Genomic DNA, 10,808 nt, shown 5'->3' with positions numbered 1-10,808 from the left:
TCCACCTGGGACCCAGCTGGGCGCACTCCTGCGGCACGGCAGCAGGAGGGTTAAACGGTGCGGGGCCCACCGCGGGAGGGGGAGAGGCGGAGACCGTGCTCTCGGAGCTGCCGCGCCGAGCCCAGCCGAGCCGAGCGCAGCCCGAGCCGAGCCGAGCCGAGCCGAGCCGAGCATCTCCCGCCGCCGCCGCCGCCGCCGCCGCCGCCGCCGCCGCCGCCGCCGCCGCCCCGCGCGCCGGGCGCCCACCCCACCCCCCCCAACCCTCTCCAGCGCCCCGGCTGCGGCCAAACCCCCCGACCATGCCCCGTGCCCCACAAGCCCTCTCGACCCCCCAGCCCCGCGCAGCCCCGAGCGCCCGCAGCTGTCGCGCCGCCGCGCCAGGCATGCAGGTGAGCGAGAGGGACCCCCCCCCCACGCCCCCGCCCGCGGGAGCCTGGCCCTGCCCTTCCCCACTCGGCGCCCTCCGCCCCCCGCCCCTGCCGGCGCGGTCCTTCGCCCGGGCTCGAGCATCCAACCCCTAGGCGCGCCTTCCCCTCCGAGCTCTCCATCCCTCCGCTGGTCCCGACTCCATCCTGCCCTCCTGGCGCAGCGGTCAGCGTCCCCGCGGCTGCCTCCATCCCGCCTCCGGCTCAGCCCTCGGCTCTGTGCATCCTCCTGTCTCGGGTTCCCTGCGCTCGGCGCTCCCTCCCTCGGAGTCCGTTCGCTGACCTCCCGGTCCTCGCCTTCCCCCCACTCTCGCCGCTTTCCAGCCTGTCCGGGGAGCGCGGGCCCGTGGGAGGGGTGGGCCCGGGGCAGCCCTGGGGATGGGGCCCAGTTCCCCCACCCCAAGGCTCCCGCCCCACCCCCAGCTCGTCTCCTGCGCACAACAGGTCGGTGAGAATCGAGGAGAGGGTGGGGGTGGCGCGCCAAGCTAGGGACTGCGGGCTTCCTGGAGGGGGTGGGCTAAAGAGGGTGCGGGGCTCGGGGATTGGAGTTGACGTTGGTTTTGGGTGGGGGGGATGCACAAGGCAGAGAGGCAAGTGAGTCCTGGAGTCAGCTGGCCACAGATGTCCCCTTCAGCCCTTCTTCGCTTCACTGGTTCGCTCTAACCTCCTTCCTCCCTCCTTCCCTCCCTCCTGCTTCCTTCCCTTCCCGTCCCTCTCTCCCTTCAGCCCATCAGGCTGAAGGCTATCTCTTTCCATAGCTCCATATCCCTTTACATTTGAAGAAACAATTTCCAACTCCTCCATCTTTGCTGCTCCGTGTTTTGTCCCCCATCCCTTCCTCTTCTCATTCTGTCCTCGGTATTATGTTCTCTCCTTTTTCCATTTCTTTTCTCCCCGTGCTTGGTCTTCTCCACCCCTTTTCTCTCTTCCCCTTCCACTCTTTACACTTCCCATTCTGCCTGGACCTTTCCTTCCCTGTCCTCCTGCCCTTCCCTCTTCTTCCCCTGATCCTGCGACCCCTTCACCCTCCCGGTTTCCCTCTCTCACCTGTATTCTTACATTGTTCTTCCTTTAGCATCCTCCAAGCTTCCCGTCTTCTGTGCCCACCTCCTTCCCAGTCCGTTCTCTTTCGGGACTGACTACTCTCCCTCCCCCTGTGCGCTGTGCCAGCTTCCTCTTCACCTTTCTCCTCTCCTCACTCTTAACCACCCCTCCCTCTCTCAGCGCCTTACCCCTTCACCTCTCCCCCCCCACCCCTGGCCGCTCCCCCTTTCCCTTCCCCAGAATTTCCCATCATATTCCCCTCTTATTCTCTGGGAGTACTTAATGTGCAGAATCCAGAGGACCCCGGGTGTCATATCCTCATCCACTCTGGGGAGCCTGGCCCCCCAGATCCACCACCCTCAGCTCCGAGAACATGTCCTTCCTCTCTCAAAACCAGCCATCCAGATTCTCCCTGGACTCTTCACCCAGGAGAGTTACATTTGAGGGGGTGGCCTCTCCTCAGCTCCACCTCCCTTCAGAGAGCACCTATGCATTTGGATGATTTAACATTAAGCGAAAATTATACTCTGTAGTTTTTTCCCCACCCACCTCTGTCTTTCTTTCTTTCTGGTCTTCCATCCCCTATTCTCCTTCCCCGGAAGATGCAGATTCCCGGGCCCAGCATAAGAGAAATGCTTGGGACCCCTAGCCCGGGGGGGGGGGGCAAGCTGGGAGGCTCCCCTTGGGCACACCACGCACACATTCACACACTCGCTCAGATTGACTTCCTCTTCCCTCCCCCACTCTCAGACTCCCTCCCTAGTGGTAGGTGCTCAAGGAATCACAAGGTTCTTGGCTCTAAATTAAGCTCCAACAAGAGCTTGGAGCTGTGGGCAGAGGAAGTGAGAAGGAAGGAAGCCAGAGAAGAGAGAGTAGACCCTGAGGTGAGGAAGTTGCGGGATTTCTGGGCAGTAGTAGATAAGGGGCTGGGGGCTAGACAGGAACCACTCTTTGAGTCCCCTCCCCCTTCTCCCCCCTGCCCCCCCCCCCCCCCCCAAGGATGGTAAGCGGCAGCTGGCAGCCTGAGAGGGCAAATGGGGATATGACTGGTGGCTGAATGAGCTGGGGAAGCACTCAGGACAGGGTTGAGATGTGACGACCCTCCCTTTCTCCCCCAGTAAAGGCTGAAAATCTGGGTCACAGCTGAGGAAGAGCTCGGACATGAAGTCCAAGATGTGGTAAGTTTGGTACAGCAGAGGGAGGCTGGGGGCCACTTCTCCTGGAGTCTGGGCCCCTTCCCTCCTAGGTCCACCCAGGACCTTCGATCCCAAGGGCTAGACCCTAGGAAGGTAGGAAATGAGGCCAGTCTTTCCAAGGCCCACCTGCTTTTCCAGAGAAAGCTGGAGGGAGGCAGCCTGGGATCTCTGGTAGGAGCCTGTGCTCCCCACACATAAGCCCAAGACAGCCTTGAGTCTCACCCGCTTTCTCTCCCTTCTTGCAGGCCTGCACTGCTGCTGTCCCACCTCCTCCCTCTCTGGCCACTGCTGTTGCTGCCCCTCCCACCACCTGCTCAAGGTTCCTCCTCCTCCCCTCGAACCCCACCAGCCCCAGCCCGGCCCCCCTGTGCCCGGGGAGGCCCCTCTGCCCCACGACATGTGTGCGTGTGGGAGCGGGCACCCCCACCAAGCCGATCCCCTCGGGTCCCAAGATCTCGTCGTCAAGTCCTGCCAGGCACTGCGCCCCCTGCCACCCCGTCAGGCTTTGAGGAGGGGCCACCCTCATCGCAGTACCCCTGGGCTATTGTATGGGGCCCTACAGTGTCTCGAGAGGATGGGGGGGACCCCAACTCTGCCAACCCTGGATTTCTGCCTCTGGACTATGGTTTTGCAGCCCCCCATGGGCTGGCCACCCCACACCCCAACTCAGACTCCATGCGGGGTGATGGAGATGGGCTCATCCTTGGAGAAGCACCTGCCACCCTGCGGCCGTTCCTTTTTGGGGGCCGTGGGGAAGGTGAGTAGGAGTGGGGGAGGCTGGTAGGGGGATGAGGGGTGGGAGGCTGGTTGAAAGCTCTAAGGGCGGCGACAGAGTCCTTGTCTGTTAGTTCTTCCCACAAACGTGTCAGGCACTGTGCCGGCACAGGAGGCAGAGATGAACTGCCATCTGAGCCCTGGTGGAGCTCAGGTCCACTGGAGAAGACAGATGTGTAAACACTCAGGGATGAGTCAATGTAATAAGTGCTCTAATAGAAGCATACACAGCATGTTTTTAGGAAAAGAGGGAAGGGAGAGATTACTTTTGCCTGGGGATCAGGACACCTTCCAAGAATTGACATTGGAGCTGGACCTTGAAAATGAAGTGGGAGTATTCCATGCAGAAGAACACTGTGGAGGACAAGGGCCTTCAGGGTGACATCTCAGCTCAGGGAATGCCAAGATAGGGCCAGTAGTTTGGGGGTGGGGCTAGGGCACAGATGGACATTCCTACCCCTTAGTTTCTGTGCAGAGGGAGGGGTTCTCTCTGACCTTGCAGCCTCCTCCTCGTCACATGCATACAGATTTGGGAACGTGGAGGAAAGGAACTGAGAACTCCAGGGAAAGCGGATGATAAGAATAAAGGGGGGGGGGGGGGGGGAGTCCAGGAAAGCAGAAAGAATTGGACAATGTGGATTCAAATGGTGACACTCTCTAAGTTTAACCTGAAGCCTAATCCCACCCCCACCCCCTCTTGGCCCCTACCACTTCAGGCCTCCCTAAAACTTTCTCCCCACCCCAATCAGGTGTGGACCCCCAGCTCTATGTCACAATTACCATCTCCATCATTATTGTTCTCGTGGCCACTGGCATCATCTTCAAGTTCTGGTAAGCTGCAAGGAGGAGGGTGCTGGCAGATGGGGACCAGATGTTTAGCAATGTTTGGCTAGGAGGGCAGGAGCAAGGGCAGTGTTTTTGCTGGATGTGGGATAGGAAGTGGTGGGCTACGGCAAGGAAGACCTTGGGAAAAAGTGGTAAGGATTTGGGGTTGGGGAGACAAATCAGGGCAAATCACTTTTCCCAGGGAAATACAAGGATAATGGGAGGCAGGGGACTTAAGTGCACTGGGGGCTAGCAAGGGATGCCTTGGTGGGCATTTCCTCCAAGACAGAGAAAACTGACCTGTTCTGCACAGCTCCTTCCTGGGGCTGCCTGGGGGGGAAGGGAGAAAGTCCAGAGCTCTTTGCATGCATTTAATAATGGGTCGCTCAGTCCTTCACACTTTACTGAGAGAATCATTAGACTCAGGTGTCCAGGTCATTAGCTGATTTTGAACTAGAACTAAACTTGCCAGGCGCCTGCTGAAGAGAGAAATGGCTCTTCTGGGTATGCATGGGGGAGGGAGCAATTCTGGGGGACTCTGTGTTGGTGGGGAGGAGGTACTGATTCTGTGGACCTGGACCAGGTCTGGAAGGTTTACATCCCTGAGCCCCCCCCCCCCCCGGGGGGGGGGCAGGTAGGGAAAGTAGCTTTATGGACACTTGATCTCCAGAGATTTGATGTAGGGAACTGTTAAGAGGCCAGTTTTTCTGCTGTAGGATGTCGGGGTGTCTGAGGGAGGGTGGGGGTGGCCAGCACTGCAGCCCCAGGATGGGGGCTTCTTAAGTGTATGAGAGAACCTCTTTCTTTCTGGTGCACCAGTTGGGACCGAAGCCAGAAGCGACGCAGGCCCTCTGGGCAGCAAGGTGCCCTAAGGCAGGAGGAGAGCCAGCAGCCACTGACAGACCTGTCCCCAGCGGGGGTCACTGTGCTGGGGGCCTTCGGGGATTCGCCTTCCCCTACCCCTGACCATGAGGAGCCCCGAGGGGGACCCCGGCCTGGGATGCCCCAGCCCAAGGGGGCTCCAGCCTTCCAGTTGAACCGGTGAGGGCAAGGGCAAAGGGCTGGGAGGGCCGGGAGGGCCGGAGCGTTGGTTGGGGGTGCTCCCTCCTGGGTGGGTGGGGAGGAGACAGACCTACCCGCCACAGCTCCTGGCCCTTCCTAGGACTGGACCAGCTCCTCTCGGGGGGACCCTTCCTTCTCCCCCTCTCTGTGGATCTATGTCCTGTTCTCGCGCTGCCATTTAACTCAGCTCTGCCCTCTTCTCCTTGAGTCCCTTTCTTTGCCTCGGACTTCCTTTTCAATTCTGGCCTACCCTGTGGTTCCTGACTGTGCCCTTTCCCTCTTCCTCTCAGGATTCCCCTGGTGAATCTGTGATGCCCCCCAATGTTGGGGTGCCGCCAAGCAGGAGGCCAAGGGGCCAGCACAGCCCCCATCCCACTGAGGGTGGGGCAGCTGTGGGAGCTGGGGCCACAGGCGCTCCTGGCTCCTGCCCTTGCACACCACCCTGGAACACTCACTGGCCCCATAGGTGATCTTACCTGCTCACCCTCCTTCAGGTGGGGGCCTCACATATTTGTGGCTTCTGGTCCCCCATCCCCACCCTTGCACACTCACATGAAAGCCTTGCACACTCACCTCCACCCTCCCGGGCCATGGCACACACTTGTGCTCTTGTACAGCCAGTCTTCTGCACCCTCTCTCCACCCACACCCCCCCTCCCCATCCCTCACCTTCTCTGTTTCACACTTTCACTTTCTCTTCTTCCCACATTCCACGCTCAGTTCAGTCACTCAGTGGTCAACGGGTGACTTTCCTGTTATGTCTCACATGCACTTTCTGGCCCCATGTTGTGGTGTTGTATGTTGTGCTCACACTCTCCCTCATGCACACCCACTGACCCGGTTTCTGTGGCCCCTGCATGCTGCCCTAGAGGTGGGTGGGAGGTGAGCTGGGGGCTTCTCATGCCCCCACCTGTCATGGTCCCATCCCAAGCCATGTTGTGTTTCATCATCTTCCCCATCCCACTCCAAGGGCGTGCTCATTACCCTGAGGGCTCCCCCATGGGAATGGGGGTAGTGAGGCCCCAAACTCCTCCCCCACTCCACTGCTATATTGTTGTCTGGGAGATGGGTTTTTGGGGAGTCACCTGCTGCACTACATGAGAAAGGGGCTCCCATTTGCCCTTCCCTTCCTCCTAAGTCCCTCTCGTCTTGTTTGTCCTGGCTGTCTGTGTGTGGGTCACTCTCTGGAATTCAGAGCCCCTGAGCCAGTCCTCCACTTTCCAGCTTCCCTAAGGGCCTCCCTAACTCCACCTAGGCTGCCAGGGACTGGGGCCAGCTGGTTCAAGGCCATTGGGAGCTCTGCCTCCCAATCTCTCCCTCCCCTTCCTGGGCTCCCTCACCCTCCTTCTCCCCTCCCTCCATGGTTCTTCCACTCTCCTTCCTTTTGCCTGTCCCCCCCACCCCGCCCTCCCCTCACATTTGTTCCTAATTCTCACCATTTTTCCACCTTCCTCCCTTCTTCCTCTCTTACCTGGCTCCTATGCTGTGATATATATTTTTGTATTATCTCTTTCTTCTTGTGGTGATAATCTTGAATTCTTGTGGGATGTAAGTTTCAAAATTTTCAAATAAAGCCTTTGCAAGATACCTGAGTCCCCTGGTTCTGCTTATGAACCCTGGAGAGGGGAGAGGGAGAGGAGCAACAGGAAGCCAGGAGGGAGGAAAAGAAGGGTGGTGGGTGGGTGGGCTGGGGGGGAAACCTCTTAAGCCCCAGTGTGACCTGGCCTGCTTTAACCTGGAGTTAGGATTCCGGGGCTTTGACCTGGGATAGAATGGAAGGAGAAGCTGAAGGGAGCAGCCAGAACAGGAGGAGAAACTAGAAGAGTGGCTTGCCTGTAACTTGCCGGTGAAGGTTAAGAGAGACCATGAGAAAGAAGGCAGAGGAAAGGGAAAATTATGTACAGGGACAGGCAACGGAGCAAGCAAGACAAGGAGGAGAGAGCTGATAAGACAGATGGAGGGTGAAGGGTGAAAGGAGAAGGAAAAAAATGGAGCAATGGGGAGGAGATGGGAGGGGCCACAGGGAGGAGGCTGCTCTGCCTGGTTTATCTGAGCCTTGCTCCCTAACTTGCCCGCATCCACAGCTGCCCCCCCCAAAAGATGTGCAGTACCGGAACCCCTGTGGTTAACTCTCACTAGCTTTCCCCACTCTGCTCTCTCTCTCTCGAGAGAGAGAGACACTGCTAGGGTGTGGGAGTGGAATCAAGGGGTATTTGGGGGAGGGAACACAGGCTGCCCAGCTGGGATCAAGTCACCTCTGAGCCCCCATTCTAGGTTTGGCTCTAGTGACAGCCCTGCGAAAGCCCACACATCAGCCTCTCAGCTGTTGCTAGGCTCTGTTGCCATGGTAACCACCCAGGTCCCATTTCTCCCCCGCCCCCATCTGTGCCCCACTTGCTCCCTAGAAATGGGGAGCTCCAGGGTGGAGAGGAGACTGTAATGTGCCAGAGCTGGGCTGCCCTGGACTCTGACCACCTCCATGTGTTTATCTTTGCAGCTTCAATTAGGACGGTATGGGTGTTGGTAGGTGTGTGTTTTAGGTGTTGGGGAGCTTTATTGTGTACTCGAGGAAGTGTGGCTGAATCCATATTGCACACAATGGTGAGTGGGGAGGAGGAAGCCTATTTCTCAGGACCAGAGCAGTATGTGTAGTCAGAGGATCAGACTCCCTAAGAAAAACAGACTGCTACAGAGGGAAAAGGCAGAGCGGGGCCAGGAGTGATGAACCAACTAAAAGCAGAGGTGCAAAGCCAACAAGCTGCTGAGGAGGGCTCACAGTCAACCTAGTGGGACCTGAAGAGATCCCAGCAGGAGCTGGGGGAAGGGAGAGGGCTGGATGGAACACGAGGGTGCAGGAAGAGGTGCTGAGGACATGGGTGGGGGGGGGCAGTGAGGGAGGGATCCGAGGTGGATTCCCCCCAGGAATCTAGTCCTTGTCAGGTGAGGGGGGGGGAGAAGAGGAGCACTGGCTTAGAAGGGGGAGGAGCTCAAGTGCCTGGAGAGCACACCAGGGCTCTCTCACTCTCTGCAACTGTACCTCTTCAGAGGGACAGTGTGACCCCGAGGCTCATCCATATGCAAAAGGCACGCATGAAGGCCCCTAATGAAGAGGGAATTAATTATTGCCTGATTAGCCTGCTGTTTCTCTAAATTTAAATAAATTAAAATACACCAGCAAGACACTGGGAAATCCTCACCTGTTCCTTCTCCCTAAATATCCTCCTTCCCCATGTAAAGTCAGAAGGCAGGGAAAGACAGAGGAGAAAGGAGATGTCCTAGTCTTTCCAATTGTTCTGAAGGAAATATCTCAAACCAAATCACATTGTAGTGATGACTATGAAGCGTTGGGCAGCCATGGGGACAGATCTTAACCTTTATCACTCATAAAGTTGAAACAGACTATGGGGCCTTTGGAGGTCCTTGCAGGCTGTAAGTGGTAGAGGCAGAGTCATTGCTTAGTTATAGAACTCAAACAATGGCCACACTACCCTTTTGGTTCTTGGAGGCCACACCTCACAAGCACCACTGGGACCAGTGTCTCTCATCACTATGCTTTTTTTTTTTTTTTTTTGCCTCCTGAGCTGTGCATCAAATGACTCAGCCAGGCTTCTCTTAAGCATTTTTCTGGAATGCTTACCATTATGGCTCAGACCAAACCAGGAAATGGGGAAGCCCCCAGGAGGAGGGATCTCCCAGGCAGAGCTCAGGGTGTGGAAGTGATTCAAGATGGAAACAGCGTGCCAGCTGGAAAACCCCAGGCTAAAATTAACAGCCCTCCTCCCCCTACGCCCCACATTTATCTCTAAAGCTCTTCTCTAAGGAGTTCAAAGCACTTAAAACTTGCTTCTTACAGCAAGGGCAGGAGCAAGGGATGACAGTTGGAGACACTGAGGCTCAGGGAGCACCGGTTAATGTAAACAGGAAAAGAAGAAGAGGAGAACTGGGACTGAGAATGATCACCATTATTTTGCTCTCACTTCTCTATCTCAGCCTTCAAAGTCGACGTTTCTGGAATCAGCAATTTCTAACACATGTAGCAACTAGGTCTGGTCACAGCTGAGCCCTTATAATCTTATCCTGCCAACTGTTGCTACTCAGTTTAACATAGAATGAGTGCCCAAAAATGTGATCAAGAGAGTAGACACTTCCAAAAGGATACAAACTACAATTACAAACCAAAGAAACATATCTTCTATTTAAACATTTAACTTAATATTTTTAGGTGTCCTTTGCTAACTTCCTTGCTGTGACTTTGAAAAAAAAATCACTTAAATCTTCACAATCTTATTTTCATTATCTGTAAGGTGGACATTACAACTGTTTCTATTAGGGTTATTTTGCTTTCTAAGCAAGGAACTATTGCTGTCAATAGGAGGGACTTCAACTGCTGCAGTCAAAATAGAGCTCAGCCCAGGGGGATTCTGGTCAGATCAGGGTGCAGGCTGGAGGCAGCATTCATTTACTCAAATAACATATATTTCTTCAGCATCTACTATGTTCTCAGCAAAGCAGTGGGAAGGATACCATGTAGGAGACCGTTTCTTTCCTGAGGAGCTGACAAGCTTGCTGAAGAGTCCTATATACGAAATAGTTAAAAGAGTAACGAAAGGTACAAGACTAAATGCTGTGGAAATTCAGAGAAAGGGAACCATTTATACGTTCAAGCAATCCGGCAAGGCTTCCTTAAAGAGTTCATAGTAAGTGTTCATTTATGCGACGACAAACGTTTACTGACCACTCACTAAATGCCAGGCTCTGAGGATACAGCGGTGAACAATTCACAAGCCCTTGCCCTCACGGACTCGGATATTCCAACGGGAAGAGGTGGACAGCAAACAATATAATATCAGGTGGTGGCGAGTACAATATTTAAAAGTAAAGCAGCGTGAGGAGATAGAGACGTGGACGAAGGCAAGAACATAGAAACCCAAAGCCAAGAGTACGTGATGTGGTCAGGGAGAGGTTACCAGTTACTCTTCGGGCCTAAGTAGGGACCTCAAGAAAACAGGTGACACATCCTTATCCTTTCCGGCATATTCAAAGCATGGAGACATTCTTAAGAGTGTAACAAAAAATAATGGTAACTTCCTACATCAGCCTCTTCTACGCTGAAGGAAGGGAAACGGACCCATAGTGTTTTAAGAATTCCTACCTCCTCTCGTACCTGATGCATAATTCATAAACCTGTCGGTTTCCACCCTCCCACTTCCCCAGAAGTCCCTTCCGGAAGCCCGGGACCGCAGTTCTGAAGGTTCAACTTCTGCCCTTAACGGAACCCGCCTTCGCTTCCGTTGTGACGTCACATCCACACAGGGCTCTACCGCGTCGCTGGGCAGAAGCCACTTCCGCCCTTACTAGTCGTAACTTCTGCCCTGAGGATTTCGGAGTGCGGGCAGCGCCGGATGTGCTCTGCCGCTCCCGGAAGTGACTCGACCTTTGCGTTTCCCCCCCCTTTTCCCATTGCCGCCCCCCCTGCATTGCCA

The 10,808-nt window shown here is 55.8% G+C and overlaps 1 protein-coding gene and 1 long non-coding RNA gene across 9 annotated transcripts; one reads left to right on the top strand and one right to left on the bottom strand.

Annotated features, from left to right (window-relative positions):
• Positions 1 to 292: 292 nt before the first annotated feature.
• Positions 293 to 6,912, top strand: PIANP (PILR alpha associated neural protein). 3 transcript variants are annotated; one of them, XM_023256727.2, is made up of 6 exons: positions 293 to 389; positions 2,588 to 2,647; positions 2,911 to 3,422; positions 4,189 to 4,270; positions 5,084 to 5,305; positions 5,617 to 6,912. In XM_023256727.2, exons 2-6 carry the CDS (start codon positions 2,631 to 2,633, stop codon positions 5,636 to 5,638), a joined length of 855 nt encoding a protein of 284 aa, XP_023112495.1. In that variant the 5' UTR covers positions 293 to 389; positions 2,588 to 2,630; the 3' UTR covers positions 5,639 to 6,912. The 3 variants fall into 3 exon arrangements, with proteins under 3 accessions (XP_023112495.1, XP_004001544.1, XP_019689999.1); XM_004001495.6 differs by lacking the exon at positions 293 to 389 and adding an exon at positions 473 to 869; XM_019834440.3 differs by lacking the exon at positions 293 to 389 and adding an exon at positions 2,220 to 2,353.
• Positions 3,631 to 10,732, bottom strand: LOC111561321. 6 transcript variants are annotated; one of them, XR_006600499.1, is made up of 6 exons: positions 10,478 to 10,732; positions 6,797 to 6,941; positions 4,565 to 4,743; positions 4,220 to 4,328; positions 3,897 to 3,997; positions 3,631 to 3,793 (listed from the first exon to the last, which is right to left on the bottom strand). It is a non-coding gene; the product is annotated as an uncharacterized LOC111561321 (long non-coding RNA). The 6 variants fall into 6 exon arrangements; XR_002743774.2 differs by having other exon boundaries at positions 4,220 to 4,292; XR_006600501.1 differs by having other exon boundaries at positions 4,220 to 4,275.
• Between the last annotated feature and the right edge of the window lie 76 nt (positions 10,733 to 10,808).

This window comes from Felis catus, chromosome B4 (assembly GCF_018350175.1).
Source record: "Felis catus isolate Fca126 chromosome B4, F.catus_Fca126_mat1.0, whole genome shotgun sequence".
NCBI classification, from domain to species: domain Eukaryota; kingdom Metazoa; phylum Chordata; class Mammalia; order Carnivora; family Felidae; genus Felis; species Felis catus.
Note: the sequence above shows the minus strand (reverse complement) of the source record. Positions and strands in the feature narration are given on the sequence as shown.